This window comes from Beta vulgaris, chromosome 3 (genome assembly GCF_026745355.1).
Source record: "Beta vulgaris subsp. vulgaris cultivar EL10 chromosome 3, EL10.2, whole genome shotgun sequence".
In the NCBI taxonomy this organism is placed as follows: Eukaryota; Viridiplantae; Streptophyta; class Magnoliopsida; order Caryophyllales; family Amaranthaceae; genus Beta; species Beta vulgaris.
The window spans coordinates 1260458-1285617 of record NC_079204.1 but is presented as its reverse complement, the minus strand read 5'-3'; the positions used below and the strand labels follow the sequence as shown (position 1 = coordinate 1285617).

Genomic DNA, 25160 nt, shown 5'->3' with positions numbered 1-25160 from the left:
CTAGATTGTTCAGCCTTTTTTTTTATCATTAGATTGTTCAGCCTTATACCCAACCTCTAAGCTAGTGCGTCCTGTAGGCTATTAGCCTAGCAGGGGTTGATGTTCGAACCAATTATCTTTTCTAATAAAAAAATACATTTCTAAGGCTCTAAGATAATACTATACTTAGTAGGGTACTTTTTTTCAGGTAAGAAGAAATCCTATGAGTTGTCCTCCACAAAGCTCCTATAAATTGTACATGCACTGTAATTTAATGAATTATATTTTAGTTTAGGCTTATTCATTTTAATCCTTGTATGATATGAACTTCCAATAAATAGAAATATTGCATTTAGTTTATTTATTTCTATCTATATTCTATTTTGTGCTTAGAACGATTACATTCTATTTATATTCGATTTAGAAATCATAGCAAATTCTAGCTATGAATTTTCAAATTCATTTCAAATCGAAATTTAAAACAAATTTCATTATGACAATTTTTTTTAGCCATTACAAGTTAGCATACCCAAAAAAAAACCCCAGCAGGAGACATTTTTGGCCATTAAAAAAATTATGTTTACTATCTTTTCCTCAACTCCAAATACTTTTCAACAAAAAAAGAGCTCCAAATACTTGCTGGGCCCAGAAACCTTACAACTCAAATCCTAAATTCGCCATATACACATGTTGTGTCATTGTGTGATGCTAAATTTAAGTTTAACATTAGTATATGAATTGATGAAGAATAGCTAAGATACAAAATCACAAAGGTAAACCCACAAAAAATCCAGTAGTTGACGTTACATTTCCTTTTTTTGTGCAGATATACTAGCTTTCTTTGTATCTGATGACCTGAGATGTGGTAGAGCACTCCCCTCTGATCTATGAGGTCAGGGGTTCGATCCTTACCCCCAACATTATGTTACAGAACTTTGGTTACCGAAAAAAAAATTTGTGAGAGTTAAATACTTATGTCATTGTACAGTTAAACGTTTCTAAAGTAAGCTACTTTCAATATTAACATGCATGGTAATGCATTACTAATCATAAGCCGAAACATGTAGGGAAATCGATGTGTGTGGTGCATGCGCATATACGCGGTAGCCATAGCCATATAATAGACAAATTGCAACAACACAAATGTATCTTCAGGATGAACACAAGAGCAAAAGTTCCATTAAAATGTTAAAAAAAACATTTTATTTTTGTTAAATAAAAAAGTAATTCAAGATCCTCTATCATGAATAACAACTTAACAAGAAGTGGCATATACTGACATACTATGTGTTTCATAATTGTGGGATGGACAAAGGATTTAAATTCTTAATGAAGATAAATTAGCTTACGCGGGTAACTAGTTATTAAGTCCGGGCTACGGGTAAGAAAAAATTTCATTTATTTATATAATACTTTATGATAATAACACTAAATACAACTTATAGCTTAGTGGTTAAGACTTTAATATATGTACTTGAGGTCTCGGGATCAACCCTATACTATGCAATTTCTAAATTTTTTATTGTACATGGATTACATGAACTAAAACTCTTTAGCAAGAGCGCCACGTGCCACAGTTTTTTATGCACGTTTTTTAATATATTTGTATAGATTTACATAGTCAATTCATATATGAAGATGAATCACTACTATGAATTGGAAAAGAAATCGGAATTGAAATTTCGAATGTCATTTTCTTGTAATTTACTAAAAGTCTAAAACCCAGCATTTTTCATAATATGTAACTTTGTCGTGTTTGATTTGTATCTTTCCATATTATTATTCTTTCGCAACTTCTAAATTCGTCTTAGTCAATCCTAAAACTAGCATGACTTTATTATATGAATTTTGATCAAAATGTTACATTGTTGAATAAAAAACGAGAATTTTCTACATTATAAAAAATCAACTGTCATTATATATGTATAATTTCTCCATTTTTATTGGTTACGGCAAGTTGACTTTCTATTCACATACTCTACTTTAAAGATAATTAGTAATCTATATGTAAACTCCGATAAAGGTGCATCTCTGCCTCCTCCCTCTTTTTTCTCTCTTCTCCCTCCTTTTGTACAAAACCCTAATTTTCACCCTAGGGGTTCCATCACCCTTTTGGACGGTAGTAAGCCCCTTTTTCTACTTTTGTTACTAGTTTTTTTTATGTTTATGTTTCTAATAAATTTCAGTCTCTCTTTAATGGAGAGTTTTTCTACTCATGTATTGTGTTTCCCCTTTCCCATGTGAGAGTTTCGAGACTTTGTTTTTGGGTTTTGTGTAATTCAAGATGTTGGATTGTTGATCGAAATTTGTGCGGAGTTGCAACAGATGTCAATACTTTATTTACAATCATTTTAGTTGAATCTAGTTCTACTTCAAAACTACAAAAGATCGACAGACCCCCTTGCAGAAGGCTACATCAGACATCGATGTGAAAGACGAGGGTTTTCACAAGTGTTAGATCTACTCAACTATCGTGATTTTGTCATATTAGAATTGTATTTATTTCATTATAATATGTGTTTGTTTAGGTTCTACTTCTATTGTAGATGTCGTATGACTTTGAATCAATGAATTAGTGTTAATTTCAAAAAAAAATGTAAATTCCGATAAGATATAAAATCTCAAAATATGAACTTTTTATCATCTATCTCAAGTTGAAGATAATTAAAAATATTAATAATCAAATTGTTGCATTCTCAAGCTTAAAAGTCAAACAATTAACTAATATACGAATATACGAAAGTTTTGTTTGGGAACACATTTAAGTCAACTTAAATAAGTAGGTGTAAAAGTTTAAGTCTCTTAGCCGTGTTTGGGGTAAGACTTTAAAATAATTTGAGCTCAAAAATTGACTGAAATTGAGTTTTGTATCAAATATAGCATCTCAATTTAAGGTGCTTAAATGTTAAGCTACCTTATCACTTCAGCTCCTTTCAGCTACCTTATGAGTTTTAGCTCTATTTCATCTTATATTCCAAACATAGCCGAAGTGTACAAACATATTTAGATTTGTGCACACGTAACTTTAAGAATATTTTGAATATGCGAAAATAGTCTTAACTCATATCCTAACAATGAGTAACCAAGGATGTCTTGGCTGAATGGTTAAAATTAAGATGTTGTGAACGATAGATTACATGTTCGAATCCCTTCTTCCCTTCTCAATGCGTAATGACATCAAATATGTGTAAGCCCATACGACATTGCAATCTTGTAGCATTAGAGAACTCCTTTTGTTTTGAGGTGTACTCTCTTTTCTATCTTTTAGGCGACGACCTTGACTCTTAGAACTGAATTTTCCATGAATAAACATTTGATTTGTTTTCATCAGAATATGAGATAATTGACGACGACTAATGTCTCAGTGTCCGTAATATGCTACATGCAGCTTTCGGGGTGAATATTTGAACTTTAAATTCAATGAAAAACCCCAATTGACTGATTTTATTGAGGTATTGATTATAGAGTACTCCATATATAATAGCCAAAGTATACAAACATATTTAGATTTGTGCACTCCAAAGTCCTAACTTTACGAATATTTTGAATATGCGAAAAAAACAGAGAAAGTATAAAGTAAAAGGACCTATAAAACTATACACGAAAGTATAACCAAAAAAGAAAATGGGGAATCTAGAAACTGCGCAAAAAAATATGGGGCATTGTTCACGGAGTAGAGCCTAGAGGGACTCTAAGGCAGAGTACCATTAATCCTTTATTGCCATATTTTGACATGAAGAGAGCAACAATTTACTATTATTTCCCTTTTGTTTATTTTATGCTAGCATTTTTGCATGTATAAATATGTGTGCGTGTTATATTAATATTTTTCTCTCAGTTTTTTTTTATCCAAAAATATTTTTCTCTCAATCAATTATTTATTAGTGTTGAAAAAAATAATTTGAAAAAATATTTATGATTATTTCAAAAAAATTTAATATGTGTTTCTCAAATTAATATTTCTTGGTTTTTTTTTAGTTATTTGTTCGTTGATATTCAAATATATTATGAGAGAATGAAAAATAAAGCAGAAGAAAGCTTGTCCTCAGATAAAGGAGAAGAATTTGGGTATCAGGTTTAGTCGTTGAATATTAATAAAGTGGAAGAATTTGATTTATATAATAATAATCAACATTTAAGTTTTAAAATACTATCAGTATAATTATTATTAATATGAAATTCAAGCTTTTATTTTTTGTCTTCTAATTTTGTTAATCAAGTTATATCATCAATTTGATCAGAATTTTTTACATATATGTCAGAAGAAGAAATCGGCCATTTAAACATAGGACGGCTAAAATATTTGATAAACGGAAAATATTAAATAATTCTTAAGACTAAGAGACGGCTAAAACACCAAATAAGTATTATCAAAATAAATATAAAACAAATAAGAAAACACAGATATTTAGGACTCAATATTTTCTGCAATGAACTAATGATTGAATGTGAAGTATAAATGTGAAAGTCAGAGAAGCAGCACACGATGTTAGACTTTGATACACGATCAACTTGTAAAATAGTATTTGACTTTGGACCAACCTAGTATTATTCACTAAGAAGTAGAAGTCTAGAAGACAACTCCCCCAAGAAAATCAAAGGTTGGCCAGCAATCCACGCCACACCCTGCTAAATGCTAATTTATGTCGCTTTTCGGCTGCATACATGCCAACTTCACTTAGTATTCACACTCTTACTTCTTGTATCAGTTAATTACTCCACTCGAGAATCAACGTTGATCTAGTGATTATAAGGTTATCTTTTCATTTTTGTAATAGAGGTTCGATTCTCACCTCTAATAAGAAGGATTCTTAATTTTCCCTCTTTTTTGTAAGGAAATTCTTTTTATTTTTAAAAAAAGTCAATCGCTCCACCCTCTTTGTACTTAATCCATCGTCATTTTCTTGTAAGTTGTAACTAATTATTAAACATCTAGATTCATGACAGATTTCATGATAAGACATTATTGCATTTTTTTTATATAATTTTTGAGTTCAATTTTATTAAGGCTCAAAGGCCAATGTAATAGGAAAACAAAGTAATAGATCAATCTAAAGAACCAAATTATTGCCTTATTGGTGTATATCCAATCAAATTAGTAATTCATTAGTTCTTTTTCAATATAATCTGAAAATTTGTTTTAGAAATTGTTTTGGATATGAAAGAGTGATGTCAAAAATTAACGACCTTTAAAAAGATAACAAGACATGGTGTCATGGGGGATGTCGGTCATCTAGTCCAATAGTCCATCACTACATTGACCACTATCTTTCCTTGACCTTGCATGTCATCCAATCAAGCCTCAAGGGAGTTGTATACCCTGGTACATTAATGATCAATAATACGAAGAGTAGGGAACTTAACCTAAGACTATAAACTGAACACAATTTAATTCAACTTTTAGTGTAGGATAACATATTAACATATACCCACATTTAGGGCCTGTTTTCCCCAGCTTATTTTCAGTTCAGTTCAATTCAGTTCAGATTTGTTCAGATCAGTTCAGACCAGTTCAGTTCAGCTCTTGACAATACTTTTACTCTCACATATCACTATTCAGTTCAGTTCAATTCCGTTCAGTTCAGTTCAATTCAGCTATTTTATGCCGAAAAGAACAGGCCCTTATACCTAACAAAATCTGATAGTAGATTTTGGTTCCATTGCAATTACAACTTAAATTTTCTATAGATGTCAACTAGTTTAATTGTTTAAATTCTCAAAATGTAATACTGAAGACTTTGGATCAAATCCTGTTTATATCATTTTTCTTTGTGACGCTCTAAAAAGAAAAAAAAAAAAACCTTAATCTCCTTGAATCATAAACTTCAAACAAAAGTAGAACAAAACTTTGTCATTTATATGATGTAAAAGCGCGGAATCCTGATCCATATGCACTGGGCTATGAAGACAGACAAAAATGGGCCTGTTTTCCATTAAAATTTACTATTACAAGGCACGATGGCCCAACTAATCTTTCAAAGTTCGTGGGTAATATGAAAGTCCATGTAGTCATTGCCTAATACACGGCCTAAAGTGCTTAATTCGGGCTCTGTTAACTCAAATTTAATCAAATATACAGTTCTCCTCTATATTTCTTTATTACATAATTAAATTAAAATTTAATGGTAGAATAAAAGAAATAACTAAATGATACAATTAATAGGAAACAAAGATTATAGAAAAACTATACTATTTTGTATGTTCGTTTTTTACATTCCTACTTAAAATTTTGGGACGAGTCTTATTTAATTCATCTCAATATATATTTTAATAATATCATATTTTTACAATTTTTTTTACTAATGTCTAATTACATGTATTAATGGTACAAAAATATGTGTTCGTAAATTTGTAAGTCAAATTAGAAACATAAATAAAGACTGGAGGGAGTATATAATTACTAACTTACTTCAGCTACATTTCATATTGTTCTAAAAGAAATTGGCGTATTATGATCACATGTAATATTTTGGAGATATTATTTATGATAATAATGTAAAATATATAGTTTTTGGATCACACTAAGACTCATTTTCACATCATAATTTATATCATATGCTTTATTATTTAAGGGTGTCAATAAATATTCAATCCGGTCAAGCCACTCCAATCTTTCGGATATCCGATCCGAATTCTTAGTTTTCGAATCGACCGAATTGAAAATTATCATTTTCGGATATCTGAAATATGAATTTTTCAAATACCCCATCTGAAATATCCATTTTCAAGGTCTGGTATCTGAATATCCGATGACCCGATCCGAAAATTATTTTATAACTTTTCCTATGAAAATTTTAATTTTAGTTCTTCTGAAGAAAAATTAGATTATAAGAAAAGGAATATACATAGAAGGAAGGGGATAGTAAGGTGAAGAATTAGACACAACTTACAAGGTACTGTTTTTCTGTAATTTTTCTCATTTGGAATCTTGACACTATTCATTTTTAAACATAATATACTCAATTTTTGTAAATTTATAAGAAAAAATATAGTCATGCTACATAGGGTTTTGTTTGATTCGTCTCACTTAAAACTTTATTAATATTCAATCGTTATTTCTACTAATATATAATAAAAGACAATTGAGGTGAAAGAGGTGCACTGACAGACGCACACAAAAGTGAGAATGATAAAAAACAGAAGGCACTAGTGGAAAAATGAAGAAGGGCTGCGCTGAAAAAGGCCTGTAGGGTTGCGCTTTTTGACAGCAGCCCTTCACATTTTTAGTAGGGCTGCGCTAGAAAAGCGCAACCCTTCACTGTGAAGGGCTGCGGTTTTTAGGTAAAAGCGTAGCCCTTCATAGCTAGAAGGGCTGCGCTTTTTAGGTAAAAGCGCAGCCCTTCATGGCTAGAAGGGCTGCGCTTTTACCTAAAAACGCGCAGCCCTTCCCACCAAAAAAAAATAATTTTTTTTTTTTTGACATTTTTTACTCATAATCTCACATTTTCTGAAATTATACAGAAGAGAAGAGAAATGAAACGAAAATAAACCCAAAACAAAAAAAAAGAACGAAACGAAAATGAAAAAAGGAACAAAAACTAATATACAGAAGTTATAGATCTGAAAATACAAATTAATCAAAACGAATATGAAAATACAAGAACATTAATCAAAACAAAGAGAAGTATACAAGAATATTAAATCAAAACAAAGAGAAGTATACAAGAATATTTAAATCAAAACAAAGAGAAGTATACAAGAACATTAATCAAAACAAAGAGAAGTATACAAGACCTAGAGATCTGAAAATACAAGAACTACCTCCAAACATTAACCTAATAATGTTTAAATACATAAAACAAAATCCATACATAATTAAGGGAAAAAAAAAATCGGAAAAACATAAAATGGCTATTTGGAGGCTTAAACGAACTCGGATGGCTTAAAAAGCCTTAACATCACAGCAAGCGATGAGTTTGACTCGTTGGCCCGTTCCGCTTCTGAAAAGGTATCACAATAGGCAATCGGACTCCGTCGGCATGATTCGTGCAAATCATTTCAGGCTTTTTGTCGCATTTTCTGGGAGTTTTGGAGAGAGAAGAGAGGATGAGAGAGAAGGAGGAAAGGGAGGAGGGTCGTGAGAGAGGAGGAAAATGGATGAGGGACGTGAGAGAGGAGAGAGAAGGAGGGATAATATATCTGAAGCCCGCTCAATATTTCAAAGCCCGCGATTTTTTTATTTCAAATTTTTTTAAGAAAGGCTGCGCTTTTCTTCAAAAGCGCAGCCCTACTTAGTCAGAAGGGCTGCGCTTTTTATAAAAGCGCAGCTCTTCACATAGTAGGGCTGCGCTTTTTCTACAAGCGCATCCCTTCACTCTGAAGGGCTGCGCTTTTATCAAAAGCGCAGCCCTTCCTCCGCAACCCTTCCTTTTTTTCCCCTAGTGAGGTGTATATATGGAGTCAATATTTGCCCTTTTAAAAAGTTATATTGTTCATTTAAAAGTTGTTTTTTCGCATATTAACATTATTGTTGCTCATTTCAACGTCATTTTTCCTCATTTCAAAATTATATTCGCTAATTTTATAATTATTTTAGTTGATAATGTTATTTTTGCTTATTTGACCCTGTGTATTTAGAGCTACGTACACCTCAGTAAGTGAGTATATGATATAGATGATGCAAATAAGGAAGGAAATGTGGGATTCCATATTCTTTTGAGAAAGAAGATCTAGTTAGCTCATCTCCTTCTAAGATTAGGAGCCCTCTTAAAAAAATTATTTTCCATCATGGAAAAACTATATAATCTAACATTTGATCTTTAAGCATATAATTTTGGAGTCTTGTGATTACAGGTTGAAATCAATTAGGGTATGTTCTCTTTAATTTAGTTTTTTTTTTTTTGTGGAAAATAAGAAAAATTCTGAGAAGTTATAAAGTACAAAAAAAAAACATTTAGGAAAATGTCAAAAAGGTTAAGAAATGCTCGAGAAAAGAAAAATGTTATGAACCATATGCAAAGTCCCATTACAAAAATAGTCTGTTTAACTTTTTTTTTTTTTTGTTGAGGTAGATAAAGAAAATAACTTTATTGAACTAATACCTCTAGCAGGCTTACCCGTTAATTTAGCACGCCCGACTCACTATAATGAGGGAAGATGATAAGAAAAACCTCTATTCCAAAAACGCGTATGAAGTGTAATCTTAATCTTAAAATTACGAATCAAAACCTTAACCACTACTCACTACACATGCATCTATTCTTGTCATACTTGTATAGTATTCTGCCGTACAACTCTGTACTGGGAGATACTGTGTCAAAATGAACAATGAGACGCATACGCAACCAACAAAATCCAAAAGTAGGAGAAAACAATATTAATAGATACTCCACTCCACTAGCTAGTTTAATTTATGTACAATTTGATCTCCAAATTGCAGCTGCCTGCCATAGTGCTGCCCTACGTCTTCCGCACTCCGCAGATGAACTAAAAACAAACAAACACCAAACAAAAGCCACACAACTATCATCGAAGCTTCGTACTAGTAGCTAAAAACAGTACCTATAAAACACAGTTTCGTTACTTCATTTACATAATCTTTCCCAACAAAACCAAAAACAGAAATTACTTGCTATTGTTTGTAAGTACTATATTCTACTACTATACTATATAGAAAGTATATGTCTTCTAATTGTATTGATTCATCATGTCATTGTTGATGGGTTGCCCTCCACTTGTCGTGAACCAAGGATGTCCTGCATGTCATTACAATGTATCCAAATTAGTTCATAAAAAAAACATAGTTGTTTACTAAGAGATATAAGTATTATAATACTAATTATGCAATGAGGATTAGACTGCAATTATATATGGATTAGGTGTACGTCAAGTGCCTTTAATCAATGCTTAATCACTAAACATCATGGACATTGCACTCTTAATCCCTAAGGCTAGTAGGTGCACTTCATCACACGTACATAAGGTCGTGCACAACTTTAAATGTATAGCATATATTAAATGCTATTTCAGAAAGTATAGTACTTTTGTGTTCACCATATATAGGGATGGCAATCCAATCCGAATCCGACCCTAGTCCGCTCCGATCCGAAGGAAAAAATCCGAGTTGACTCCGACAAAAAAGTAATCCGACTCCGACTCCGTTTAAAAAATTCGACTCCGAGTCGGAGGAGGGTCGGAGTCGGATCTCATAAAATAATCCGACATCCGAATCCGACTCCGACTTTGAGTCAATCAATCCTTTTTTCTTATTTATGTAATGTATTATTTATGTATAATCTGACTTCGACTTTCAGCCAGTTGTATTAGATAGGCTTTTCCCACAGAAAAAATGATTAAACAATTGGAAGAAAAATAAGTCGGATCAGGTTCGGAGTCGGATTTTAAGTCGGATGTCCGGATTTTAAGTCGGGTCAGATCTCGGAGTCGGAGTCGGACTCGGATTTAAAATCCGACTTTCTGTAGGGTCGGAGTCGGATTATGCATAATCCGGTCCAAGTCCGACCCGTTGCCATTCCTAACCATATACTCCCTCCGTCTTTTTTTATTTGCTACAAGCACTTTTTCACAAAGACCAAGGAGGGAGTGGAGACCATTGACATAAATGGAATTAACAAAAAAGCAAATAGGTAAATTGTGGGACCTATGTATTATATATGGAAACATTTACAAAATCAAGAAGGGAGTGATGGCAAATTTGTAAATAAAGTGTGGGACCTATGTACTATATATGGAAATATTTGCAAATGTAGCAAATAAATTAAAACACCCCTAAATGGCAAAATGTAGCAAATAAAAAAAGACGGAGGGAGTATCATATAATTGTCGTACTTAAGAGGAGCTTAAAAACTTTCAAAACATGTATAGCATATTTCTAAATGATACTTTCAGAAAGTATTCGGACCAAGGTAATTTTGCCATAAACAAGTACTTTCCCAAGTATCATACTCAACTTTTTAGGGTGTATTACTGTATTTTATTGAACTGATTTTGACTTATAATAACTCATTGAAACTAAATTTTAAAACTTATAAAATTAATGAGAACGTAATTACGTGAAATTAAGTTGAACAAAATAGTACCTCAAATCAAAACTAAAGTTCCTAGGTCTATCTAGCTGAGTCCCTCATATACTCGTTCACTCTTAGACGAAGCTATAACAATTTTGAAATGGGTAACTAAATTGGTTTATAAAAAGATTATAGAAGTTAGGGTACGTGATCAGTTAAGATTTTATAAGATCATATAAAATAACCGGAGATAAAATAAGACAATATAAGTTGAACAAAACAGATTTTTAAAACCAACTCTAAAAATTTTGCTACATGCAAAACAGAGAAAAAAAAAAGTAGTCTTCTCATCCAATTAACTACTATACCACTAATGCAAAAACTGTTAACGGTACTGTGAAGTGGGCCACATATAACTTTCGCTTTGTTGATTACTACTTAAAACTATATTATCCATAATAAGTTTTGGGCTCCAGAAACCAACAGAAGAAAAAAAGAAAGAAAAAGTGTGATGTAATACATAATGTACTATCAGTCAAGTAGAAGAATGGGAGTATTTAACAATTTATTTGAGTATCACCCACAATAATTCCATAGTTTTCTAATAGTTTTTTAATAAAGTTGGTCACATGAAGAATATTACTGAACTGAGACTTCGCACATGTATAACCAACTAGATTTGTAGGTAAGACTTTTACGAGGGAGGGGTGGTAAGGGAAACCTCACCCTAAAGAGTCCGTAGTAGGATTTAATCATCGTTTGATCTTGAAATCATGAGACCAGACCTTTATCACTCGACCAAACCTTACATGGTATAGTATTTTCAACATCATGAAGTTTATGATGGTATGTTGGCATTGGTATCACTATGTGAAAAAACAGAAGAAATTCAACAAGTGTCTCAGAAAACAACACCATATTTCCTACAAACATACACCCAGAAAAACCCAGATGCACCATATAATTGCAGCAAACCCGAAAATCAATTGAGATGAATGATCTAAACTTTATCATATTTTTCTAAAATAATTCCGACTTTTAATTGTTTTAGAAATATCTCAAGTTAGTGGAAGTATCTTATGTAGTACACCCAAAAACGATTAACAAAAACAATAGATTAATAAAATAATAAAAGTACGGATTATTTTGAGAAAAACACCCTAAAAGTTTGTTCATAAGATTGGTCAAAATTAGAATTATTATTCATATCAGTTTATCCCAAAAAAAACTATTTCCCAAAAAAAAAATCCCATAATTGATCTAGATAGTACTCCATAACAAATAACCCAGAAAATCCAGATTTATGCATGTTATCCAAATTAACCAAAATTCATCAATTTTAGGTTAAAAAAAACGGCCATGCAATATTTATCAAATTAATGAATTATCCATGATTTCCAAAAGAATTTTCTAAAAAGAAAAAGGAACTTACGAAGAGCTTCTTGAGCAGATAATCTTCTAGAAACATCTTTACAAATCATCTTCCTCAAAAGATCTTTAACAACAGAATTAAAATTCCCAAAAACCCTAAACGGAAATCTCAAATTACCCTTCAAAACCATATCAAAAACCTCCTCCACTCTCTCTCCATAAAACGGCGGGAAACCAGCAAGCATTATATACAAAACGACACCAACACTCCAAACATCAACTTTCTCATCATACCCATTACCTTCTAATATCTCCGGCGCAACATAATACGGTGTACCAACAACTTCATTCATCAACATTACATTATCTTCATTATTCTTACTATTATCTATAAACCCAGAAGATCCGAAATCACATAGTTTAACTTGTAATGAATTCGTATCAACAAGAATATTATCTGGTTTGATATCACGATGAACGACGCCGTTTTCGTGACAATGTAGGATACAATGGAGGAGAGAGAAAGTGATGGATCGAGAATCGTGTTCAGAGATACGTTGGCGGAGTGAAACGACGTCGTATAAGGTAGGAAAAGGGGAGTAATCGAGGATGAGGTGGAGGTGAGAGGGGGAATCATACGTGGAGTGAAGACGAGTGATGTGGCATGATGACGTGGAGGAGAGAGAGAGGAGGTGGAGAGCTTTGGGTTCGTTGATGAGAGATTGTTTGTCGATATTGTCGTCGGAAATTGAGGATTTGTCGATGGATTTAACGGCGAAGATTTCGGCGTTTTTGCGGGATTTTATCTTTGAAACGACGCCGAATCGTCCGGTGCCGATTTGTTCGATAACTTCGTAGTCTCTGGTGAACATTGTTAATGGTGAATTTGGAGAGTAGAGAGAGTTTTGATGAAGGATGAGTGTATATACTGTATATATTGTATAGTGTGTGTTTGAGAATTGTGAAGGGAATATTCGGAATTTATAAAAGAGGGTAAGTATAAATTAGTTATATAGATATTTATAGCAGGTGAGGATATGATCTAACGGTGGATGAAGGTATCGTTAACTATAATCTTTGGAGTTGTAGTAGGATTATAATTTGAGTAATTTCTGTTGTTATGGGACTCAAAAAAAGTGATCGGGTTCACGATAATTTAGTATATATCGAAAATTATATGATATATTCAGTTTTCGTTTGATAAAGTTAGTTTTTTTATGATATAGTCAATTTTTTATTATATAATCGAGTTTTTAAAAGTATAGTATGTTTTTATATGATAAAGTTAGTTTAAGTACACGATAAATTATTGTGAACTCAAGCTATCCTTAACATTTTAAGTAGATGTTTTGTGTTGTATGGTGTTGGACCTTGTACGAGCTAAGAAAAAGTTACGTCGTGTTGGGTTCGGCGTTCGGATTATCTTACCATTGAATTGGGAAATTAGGGTGGATTTGACAAGAAAAAATGAGGGGGATTTAAAAAGATAATATATGAACAACTAATTTTTTATTCAATGGTTGATATTACTCAAACTCTATTTTGTAGAGTTATTTAGAACTTTAAAGTCTTTCAAAAAAAAAAAAAAAAAATTAGAACTTTAAAGAATCCATAAATAGTTTCTAAATTTTTTACTATAAGTTTCTCGAATCTATACATATATATTAAAAGGCGTGAAAATGTGTCACGTGGCGCTCTTCCTAGGGAGTTTTAGTTCATGCATGTTAATCCATGTACAATAAATAAAAATAAGAAATTGCATAGTATAGGATTTGATCATGAGATCTCATGTACATATATTAAACTTCTAACCACTCGGCTAAGTTGTACTTAGTGTTATTATCATAAATTATTATATTAATAAATGAAATTTTTTCTTATCCGGGACATAGCCCGGACCTAATAACTAGTTAGTTAGCGTAAGCGGTAGAAATTTGAGTTTTTGAAGGGTTATGAGGGTTGGTACGAGCACCTAACTTTCGGAAGTTTAGTGTCCGTACAATTTTGGTGAGGTACGATCATAAGGATTCTCTCCGCTATCAAACGTCTAATTTTAGAAACAAAAAGAAAGTGAAGTAATATAATAATTATTGCAAAATCGACGAATAGTTGGAAAGGATCCATAAAGAGGGGCATTAATCTCAAGTCATGGTGTTAGTTGCGATAATCTTCAGTAACATAGTCCCAAGTAGATAGTATCTTTTAAGGATGATGTTAAATTAGTGCTATAATCAGTAAAATGATATCAAATAATAATCATGACAAAATATCTAATTAATGATGAAAAGGAAATCTCTTCATTAATATACTTAATCCATTTTCTAAATATTTAATTTGGCACAATTTGACTTTTGAACTATCTGTATATTATCTTTTGTGATTTCTCGATAAGGTAAGGTAACAGATAATTAGGCGAAATCTTATTATATTCATCTTAATATATACTTTCAAAATATCAATTATATTCCATAATTGCTATTTATAGATTGTAATTAGGAATACTAATGGTTAAATTCAAACATAGGCAGGGTGCCGGAAGAATAATTAACCCGGTCAACCGTATAGTTAAGTTAAGTATGATAAATCTTGCAATTAAGAGTGTGTTTTTCACATTAAAAAATTAAGATCATATAAGTTCAGATAAACCTTATAAAACAAACTTCAATAAGTTCAAATACGTTTTGAAGAATGTGTGCAAAGAAAACACAAATTATATGTCGCAATTAATCATGTAGCTAAGTTGCGATTAATTATGTTTTATTATGTGGCAATTATTTTGTCACTCATAAATTTATCAGGAGGGCATATGAGAACAAGTCAAGACAAACCCACAAAAAGTTAACCTTTTAGCAATTTCTCCTTAATTTTTTAAAATTTTATTTTTTTATTTTTTGAAAATCCACTTTTTTTTAATAGGCACTTTTACTTTGGAACAAATATATATCTTTTACATTTTGATATTGATCACACCGTTTTTTGTCCAAATAGATTAATATTCTCTCCGAAGTAGCTTATAAAGCATTCCAATGAGAAACCAATTAATATGGAAATGGAGGGAGTAGTAGTACTATGTTGTCGTAACTGCACAATAGTAAAATACTATTCAAATAAAAGGTAATCTCCAATATTTATTAATGGTATCTTCAACTAGAGTTTAGATAATTTATCTTCATAATAGAAGTAATTAACAAGCTGTGTTACACTAATTTGTCCAACATAAACGAATGCTGATTCAGCACAGGCAATACCTAATTATAGATGGTGCCTTCAATAGTTTTTACGTTCTAATAATTAATTGCACAACGAAACAAACTTTGAGTCTTTTCCAATAAGAATTGTTTGTCCTATATACAAACATTGAGCTGAAGCAGGCAAAGAAAAATTGCCAACAACTACACAAAAACTACCTCCATGCAGTTCATCCATCATGTACATCTTTTCTAGACGTGCCCATAGTAAAATAGTGATGTCCTTGTATGACCACTCTTTATTGTTACTCTATATACTCTCTACGTTTTATTTTAATTTACTCACTTCACTTTGGACGATGATATGTTACCAAAAATACAAAAAACAACCATGTGTAGATTAAAAAGAAACAGATCAGACTAAAAAAAAGTGTGTAGATTGAAAAGAAACAGGGAGAGAGTATCATCTATACGGTATATATATATGTATATATATATATATATATATATATTATTATAAATATATATTATAATATATGTATATGTATATATATGTATATGTATATATATGTATATGTATATGTATATATATGTATATATATGTATATGTATATATATGTATATATATATATATGTGTATATATATATATATATGTGTATATATATATATATGTATATATATATATATATATATAGAGTCGGGATCCGGTGAGAATGAATAGTTATATGAGAATAGATTAATATATGAGAATTAACAACAACCGTTAGATCAAAAAAGACCTAAGGGCTGCGATTTGCCATAGCCGTAATAACAAAACTGCAATTTTCTCAGCAATTTTTTAGCGGCAACATTTCAAGCGTGAACAGTACTTTTCTCATTGAGGAAAAAATCAAAAAAATTTACCTCTCATCATCGACAGATTATTACAAACAAAAATCTGAACTTTTCTGATCGAAATTCATCCATCAAGTAATCATCATCAGGTACGAAGTGTAGAAGTAATTCATGGAATTCGATTTTTTTTAAAATTGATGTACTTGCGTTCTAGAGTTAATTCATGGATTCTATAATTATAGTTATGTTTTTCGCATCTTTTAATAGAAAATTAGGTCTTTTAGAGAGTATACTTGACGGTGATGGATTTTCACTGGAATTTTTGTTCATATTCAACTTTTTCTCTCTCTATTATGAGTAATTTTCTTAATTTTAGGTTTGAATTTACATCTTTTGTTCTATGATGGATTGAATGTGTGGATTGTGTTTTTAGAGGATTAATTATTATTTAGGTTATTGATGCAAATTTTATGACTTTACTTTGCTTGCTATTCTTTCCTAAATTTGCTTGAATAGAATGTACGCTTGTTGAATAGAGGAAAACTGATCATATAGACTGCATGTTATTTGCACTCACATTTCAAAACATGAGAGAGAAAGTCTCTCTCTCCCCCCCTCCCCTAGCTCCTCCGCCCCCATCATCCCCATCCCTAACCGCCCTCACGGCCCAGAGTGAGAAGCCCAGCCAGAGTCTCCCGAAGCAAACCCTCGTGGTTCCAGCAAATGCCCCAATCGTCGCGGTCGGAGTGCGCCCGTCGCCGGATCCCCCCCCCTCCCCCGGGTCTCTCGCAACGGTCTTTTAGAGATGTAACTCAGGCCTCTCAAGGCCCTGGGTTTTCAGAGATTTTAGAAGAGTTCCCCCTGAAAGTATCATCCGTCCCGTTTGCCGAAATTCAGCCTCCCTTGTGTGATAGGGACGATGTGTTTATCCCCATATCTGAGGTGAGTTATCTTGAGCTTGTTAAACCATGGAACGAAGCTATAATATGTAAAGTAGTGGGTCGCTCTTTTTCACAAGAATTCCTCAAAAAGGAGCTTCAGAAGATATGGAAATGGAAGGATGATGTTCCCCTCGTTTCTATGGGTAAGGGATTCTATAGTGTAAGTTGTGGTTCTCCTGGTGAAAAAACCCGAATCTTGTCGGAAGGCCCATGGTTTATTATGGGGTCACTTGTATGGATTCAGGCCTGGCAGGCAGGCTTCAAACCTTCCCAAGCCACTATATCCCAATACCCGATTTGGATTAACCTCCCGGAACTCCCTCTCGAGTTCTACCGGAAAGATATCCTGCTCTCTATAGGAAACTCGATCGGGAGTGTCGTAAGAATTGATGCGCATTCTTTGACGGGTGATCGAAAGCGCTTCGCCTCCATCTGTGTCCTCATGAAGGCGGAGCAGAGCACACCGAACCGGGTTTGGCTGGGAGCTTCATGCCAGCAACTCGTGTTCTCGGAATCCCCCTGGGTGTGTTCGGTTTGCCGTAAAATCGGTCATAGCACTAAGGCATGCAGGCCCACGACTTCGGTCTCGCCGGAAACTGTGGGTAGTCGGGAGACGGAGAAAAATCTGATACAAAGTAAAACTCATGATGCATGGCAATACGTGGAAGGAAGGAAGAAGACAAAAAATGTTGAAGGAGTTGACTTTCGCTTGCCTCATGGGAGTAGGGCCCAGAAAAAATCTAGATGGACTCCCAAAAAAACAGTGGATAATAGAGCTGAGGAGAGAGAAAAAGGTGACTTGGATTTGACCCAAGATCACACGCAGGGTCCCAAGAGTACTTCAGATTTTATAAATCTTCCTGGGAAGAATGTCTTTGCGGCCCTGCAAATGTTGCAGGAAGACATACTCTCCCCCTCTGAAAATGCGAAAGGTGGCAAAGAGAGAGAAAAGATTGATGAGTTGCCCCAAGTTGATGTCACACCTATACCGGCAAAAAATTGCCCCCTCATTTCAAGCAGTTCTACTTTTCCCACCTCCCCTCTATTTAAACCCATCTTCCACACTACCTCTCCCACGAAAAAACCTGTTGCTCAATCCCCCACAAAAAACCCGAAACTCCCCCTTCAAAAACAGTTTCCCTCCCATTCTAAGGAAAATGTGGAGGCCATGCGACCCATCAGTATTGGACCTATCCGAATCTCTCTCCCCTCCTCCTCCTTTGTCTCCTCCCGACTCTCCTCCAGAGCCACGGGTGATGGTTGCCACTCCGCTCAGCCCGGTTTTGTTCGGGCGCCCAGTCCGACCCCTCAAGTCCGAACTCAGCCTCGAGGAGGTGGAATACTACTTACCCGATTGCTTAGAAGATCCGAACGAGTACCATACCGAACTTTCATTCAAGGAGGTAAAGGCGCTTATTCTCAACCCCGCTCTAAACCCCGAACAAGCAGATCACTTGATGATGTATTCAAACTCGGTGTTTCGACCAGCTCATGTACCTCAAGTCCTAGATGCCGATCATCTTCCCCAACTTATGAAAATATTTTTAAAATGGTTCCTAGAGAAAGAGGTAGAAGTAGAGAGCGAAGAAAGAGCTATGCTAGCAAGTCTGGGTCCATGGGTAGATCCCGCTCCTCTCCTACCAATGGTACGGACACTTCTGCGTGTCAAACTGAGAGATGTTCGCATGATAGCAAAGAGCAACTCCAATGCATTGCTCCTTGCGCGCCTTCATCTCCCAATGAAACAACTGGGAATCACAGTCACCTGGGCCGAGGGAAAAGAGCGAAGAAGCCCTCGAGAAGCAGAAGTGATTCTTTGGCCCCACAGGAAGGAGTGGACATGCCCACAAACCGGAGCAGAAGTCGACCCATGGGTGGTAGGAAACGAGGGGGTATTAAAGATGCTCCTAGAGAAAAGGCCGATATCTAAGGGAATGACGGTGCTTTTTTGGAATGTGCGCGGGCTTGCCCGTCCCTCGTTCAAGCCGAATTTCAGGCTACTCATGAACCAGCACTACCCCTCTCTTGTTATTCTTGCTGAAACTTGGGTGGGGCGTGAGAAGACGGACGCAATTATCTCTGATTTGGGGTTCGATTCATGGCATTTGCTGGAACCAGATGGGTTTGTAGGTGGCATCCTCCTGATGTGGAAGTCGCATGTTCTGGATTTTCATGTCATTGGAGAAGGTGCTCAGGGAGTCTATGGTGTAGTTGAGGTACATGCTTCTAACCTTTCTTTTGTCCTTACTGCAATTTATGCTAGTCCTAAGTTTCATATTCGCAAAACATTATGGCATGAATTGGAGTCCTTTGCACAGAACTTAAACAAACCTTGGCTAGTTTTAGGAGATTTTAATGAGGTTACTTGTCAGAATGAAAAATTGGGTGGTCGCCTTGCATCTAGGAAGAGAATGGATTTATTTGCAAACACGATGGATAACTGTAACTTGATCGACCTTGGCTTTAACGGGCCGAGGTTCACCTGGACGAATAAAAGGAAGCTTAATCCGATCATGGAAAGACTTGATAGAGGGTGGGTGAACATGGAATGGATTCAGATGTTTCCTAATGCAAATCTGTGGCATCTCCCCAGAATCACGTCCGATCACTGCCCTATCCTTCTTAAGTTTCAAAATGTCCCATTTGTCCATGGTGAGAAACCCTTTCGTTTCGAGCCAATGTGGCTCCTTGATTCAAGGTTTAGAGAGAGTGCGCTCCCAAAGTGGCCCAACCCAAGTAGCTCCATCCAGGCCAGCTTAAGTACGTTTCGTGAAACCCTTATTGAGTGGAACCACTCAACGTTTGGTAATGTGTATCGTAGAAAGCGGCGCTTGGTAGGTAGACTTAAAGGAACCCAATTATACCTCCAGGACCACCCCACTTCTCCTTTCCACCTGAACCTTGAATCCGAGCTCCAACAGGAGCTTATGGATACCCTTCAACAAGAGGAAACTCTTTGGAAAACCAAAAGCCGGATGTCTAGGATTGGGGAGGGAGAGCGGAACACGAGGTATTTTCACCGATCGGTACTCATCAAGCGTAATAGGTCCAGGATCAATAGCCTAAGGGATAATGTCGGGAATGAAGTTAGGGACCAAGGGGGGATTCATGACCTAATTTTGGCCTTCTACAAGGACTTGTACTCTACGGGAAAACTCTTTTCCCAGTGGAACTCAAATAGCCCTGTCCCAAATCTAGGCCTTAATGTCGGCTTTGAACCCTCTCCGCTAGAAATTAAGATGGCCATGTTTAGTATGAAACCTCACAAGGCCCCTGGGCCAGATGGCTTCCATCCAATCTTTTTCCAAAAAACATGGGATGTAATAGGCCATGATGTATGTAGTGATGTAAAAAAATGGTTCCGTCAGAGTAAGGTTCCAGAGGACCTGTGTCAAGCCCTGATCTGTCTCATTCCCAAGCAGAACTCCCCGGAAACAGTCAAACAATTTAGGCCCATTAGTCTTTGCAATACGATATATAAGCTTGTCACAAAAATCCTAGTTACCCGTCTCAAGCCTCTTATCCCTGATTGGATCTCCCATAACCAAAATAGCTTTATCAAAGGGAGGGGGCCCGACATTAACCTTGTAGTTGCCTCTGAGGTCCTGCACTCAATGCAGAAAAAGCAGGGTAAATGGGGTTGGTTTGCCCTTAAAATCGACCTTGAGAAGGCCTACGATAGAGTTGAATGGGCGTTCGTGAGGGAATGCCTTCAAAATCTTCAATTGGATCGCCCAGCCATTGACTTAATCATGAGCTGCATCTCGCAGGCATCGTCGAGAGTCCTTATTAATGGGTGCAAGTCCGAGGAGTTCAAACACTCCAGAGGCCTTAGGCAGGGGGACCCCATGTCCCCTTATCTCTTTAACATCTGCCTTGAAGCTCTGACGGGACGGATTAATGAATCGTGTCACCAGGGAGAATGGACTCCTTTCGGGGTGGGTAGGGGTCAGGTACCTATTTCACATCTACTATTTGCAGATGACCTCCTTCTTTTTGGGCGTGTGGACGAGAGTACTGCTTTTGCGGTACGTAGCGTCCTCGATCGTTTCTGTCGGGATTCAGGGGAAAGAATCAACGAGGCTAAAAGTAAACTAATGTTCTCCCCCAACACCCCGTCGGACCATAAGGTGCTTTTCACTGAAACCCTTAACATTGTTGAATCCCCTAATCTAGGAGTCTATCTGGGTCTCCCAATTTCCCACAAACGTCCTACGCGCAGGCAGGTTCAGTTTATTGTCGATAAAGTGAGAGCCCGTCTTGCTACTTGGAAGAGTAAGTTCCTATCTAGAGCGGGAAGGCTTTGTCTTATATCCTCAACCTTATCAACAATTCCGGCGTACTATATGCAAGCCATCTCTCTCCCGATAAGCACCCTCAGTGACCTAGACTCCATATGTAACAATTTCCTATGGGGGGAGGAAGGGGAAAAGAAAAAGATGCATCTTGTAAACAAACAAATGACCTTCCTACCTAAGAATAAGGGGGGGTTGGGCATTAGGAGCCAGAGAATCATGAACAAAGCGTATATGGCTAAGCTTGGGTGGAAGCTAGCACAAGACCAACCGAGTCTGGCCCAACAATGTATCCGCTCTAAGTATTTACAGAATAATCGTGTCACTAAGTTTCGAAATGGATCTGTCATTTGGAAAAGCATTGGCCAAGGTTGGGACCTCATTCAGGACAATAGTTCCTGGTTCCTTGGAGATGGGAAAACCATTAGTTTCTGGCACGATGATTGGTTGGGCATAGGCCCTCTCCGGGGTTGGGTTCAGGGACCCATGAGTATGGATGAGAATACCAGAAAGGTTCATAGTTTGAGTCACCACGGGAGATGGGACCTGACTCCACTAACCATTCATATCCCGTCTGACCTAAGAAATCGCATCCTCAACACCTCCCCTCCTACGCCTGAATCGCAGGCGGACCTCTTAATTCCAAATTTTGTAGACCACAGAGGTTTTATGTTACATCGAGCATACATAGCCCAAATCCCCCATTCCCCGAATCACGATGACCTCTCATGGATTTGGAAGGGGAAGTGTGAACCCAAGCTTCATTTCTTCATCTGGTTAACCTGGCACGATAGACTCCCCCATCGAAACCTACTTGCAAGTAGGGGCCTGATTGTTGATACATCCTGCCCTAGATGCCACCAACACATAGAACATAGCGCCCATATACTCCGGGACTGCCACATAAGTGAAAGGGTTTGGGATCATGTTGGAATGACCTTAGGACCGCATGACGATTTCAGACTATGGATTAGGGAAAACCTGCACTCCAATGGCAAGTTTAGAGACCTGCCCTGGGCCTCGGTCTTTCCGTACATTTGTCATGAGATTTGGAAGGATAGGAATCAGTGTGTGTTTAAGAACCAGAAAGCATCCTCACCTCAAGCTATCTGCCTGAGGGCTATGGGGAGAGTTAGGGAGTTTATCTTGGCCACTGAGACGATTACCGGAAACGTTATCCATCCAGTGTTCGCTCACCCAAACGAGTTTCTAATGATCCATGTTGATGCTTCCTTTATTGACATTCTCCAGGGTGCTGGGATTGGGGGGGTGGTTCGTAAGCCCTCCGGTCAATGGATCGGGGGGTTTGGGAAGAAGATCTTTACTAACAATTCTTTTGTAGCTGAATTGACAGCGATTGCGGAAGCACTTCGACTTGCTGTGCTGAATAGTCTTCCTACGGCCATTATATATTCTGACTGTAAGGATGCTATAAACCTCCTCACAGGAGGTCACTCTGACCAATATTTGAATTTGACTAATATGTGCAGGCAGTGGCTCACCCAGAGACCGGATCTTCAGATTAAGTACTGCAACAGGCAATTTAATCTCGTGGCAGACAAGATGGCTAAGAGTTGTAGGATCATGGATGGAGATAGTGCTGTAACTAGGTTATTCCCCACTCCCCCTAGTTATTGTAATGAGCAACTTCTCTCGGATTGTAATATGTTTAACAGTATTAGCTAATGAATGAAAGCCTTGTTTACCGGAAAAAAAAAAAAAAAAGACTGCATGTTGATGGATGCCATGCCAGTTGAATTAAATGTTGAGACTCGTATGTGTTTGTACTACAATCTGATGACTTTGGACATGTACATCATATGTTTACTACATGTACATCATATGTTTACTACATGTACATCAGTTTTGAATTTACTAAATGATTAAGAAAAGCATATAAATGATTAACAAAATGAATTTATGTTTACACTCATTGATACGACACCTAGGGGAATGGCATTGCCTATATGGGCATTGGAAGTTCCGGTGATTCGGGAGGTTGTTTTGAGGTTCGATTCCGATTCGTGTTACTGCAAGTGTTCGAGCGCGGAGGCCCTTAGGGTCCTTCTGAAGGGTAGAGATGGGAGGGAGTCGATTGTGGGAATGGGAAGGAAGTTGAATGAGATTCTAGCATGAACATAGATTATTCACTCAAGGAGTACATATTACCATACTCTGAAATCCTTTCTTTGATACTTAGATTGGGTTGTAGTCACTAGGCAGACTCAGTTCACATCCTCCGTTCTGTAAGTTGGGGACAGATTTGACTCCTTTAAGATAGTTAGGCCAGCTGAATGCAAAATGTATATATTATACAGGATTGCTCGGTTAAGGTTTGAACTGTGTGAGTTGATATAAGGAGTTCTAGTTAAAAAGAGTTTCCAACTTGTAATTTCATTGCTTATGTTATAGCTTTGCTCCATTTTTTTAAGAAAAGGCACGTTACAAGACACTTTAATTATTGACAAACCTTCTGCAATTCCCATAGCAAGACATGTATCAGATTAATGCAAGGAAGGTGATTAAGATGTTTCAATTGGCTCTTTCTTGAAGGCTAAATTGTGGTTAAAGCATAGTCAAACTCTATGGACTTGGGTGAGAATGGAGATACCGCACATATACTTCCTTTTCCTTGTACTGAAAACTCATGTTCTACACATATTAATGGAGTCACCTACTGCATCTATTATTCTAGGTGTTATTATCCCAATATGCAGTAGGTGATGAGACATGTTCTACACATATGAAGTATATCATAACCAATAGATATTTGTGGACAGAAGTGTTTCCTTTGTCACATGTTTGTAAAACTGGTAGATGAAGTAATTTGCACGGTTAAAATTACATGAAAGAATGTCGCCATGTTTATGCTACTGAGGGACCATTTCGTCCTGGTCCCTTCTAATTTCATGATGCAAATTGTAATAAATCCAATAACTATCTGCTACAAAACAGAAGAATAATCCCTGCTTTAGCTACTCCACATTCTTCTATTCTTGTGCACACTGGTGAAAGTGACAGCATTTTGAAATGTGGGAGAAATTATGTGCCAAACATGTCTTTGCCAAACAAAGATTTTAGTACTAATACAGTGCTTAACCAAGCTAATGCAATTGGGATAATAGGAGGAGTATCCATTGATTCTACATCGAATTTTTTGCATAAGCTTGTGCTTAACCAAACATGGCCTTCTTGACAAGCATTCTATTAGTTAGTTCACTTGACTTGTTTGAGAAGTTGACTATTAGCTGTCTGTGATCCTTCCTCGTTATACCTCAAAGCCATTTGTTTCAACTTGCCATCCTCTACTTAATTTAGTACTGCGAAAGCTCACCGAAGCTTTTTAAAGCTATAAAATATTGATGGTTAGGGTTTCCTGAAGAGTTTTGCTCATTTATAATAGTTAGATAATGGTATTTGCTCTTCGAAAGTTGTTGAATATGGCATATCTTTCTCTGCTATTAGACTGTCTGGTGAGTTGCCACAATTTTGTTTGCATCAAGTGCCAAGATGCAGCATTATTGTTTACTATTTTGTGACTGGCTCTAACATGTTATATAATGCCTAATTAATATAATCTCTTT

The 25160-nt window shown here is 35.9% G+C and overlaps 2 protein-coding genes across 2 annotated transcripts; one reads left to right on the top strand and one right to left on the bottom strand.

Moving 5' to 3' along the window:
• Nucleotides 1-9280: 9280 nt before the first annotated feature.
• On the bottom strand, nucleotides 9281-13341 carry LOC104887944 (phosphoenolpyruvate carboxylase kinase 1). Its single transcript, XM_010672734.3, has 2 exons — nucleotides 12379-13341; nucleotides 9281-9674 (listed from the first exon to the last, which is right to left on the bottom strand). The coding sequence occupies exons 1-2, from the start codon at nucleotides 13187-13189 to the stop codon at nucleotides 9607-9609; spliced, it is 879 nt and encodes a 292-aa protein (XP_010671036.1). The 5' UTR covers nucleotides 13190-13341; the 3' UTR covers nucleotides 9281-9606.
• A 4160-nt stretch (nucleotides 13342-17501) lies between these two features.
• LOC104885230 (uncharacterized) lies at nucleotides 17502-23712 on the top strand. The gene is made up of 3 exons (XM_048641350.1): nucleotides 17502-18300; nucleotides 18842-23186; nucleotides 23526-23712. Exons 1-3 carry the CDS (start codon nucleotides 17502-17504, stop codon nucleotides 23710-23712), a joined length of 5331 nt encoding a protein of 1776 aa, XP_048497307.1.
• The last annotated feature ends 1448 nt before the right edge of the window (nucleotides 23713-25160 follow it).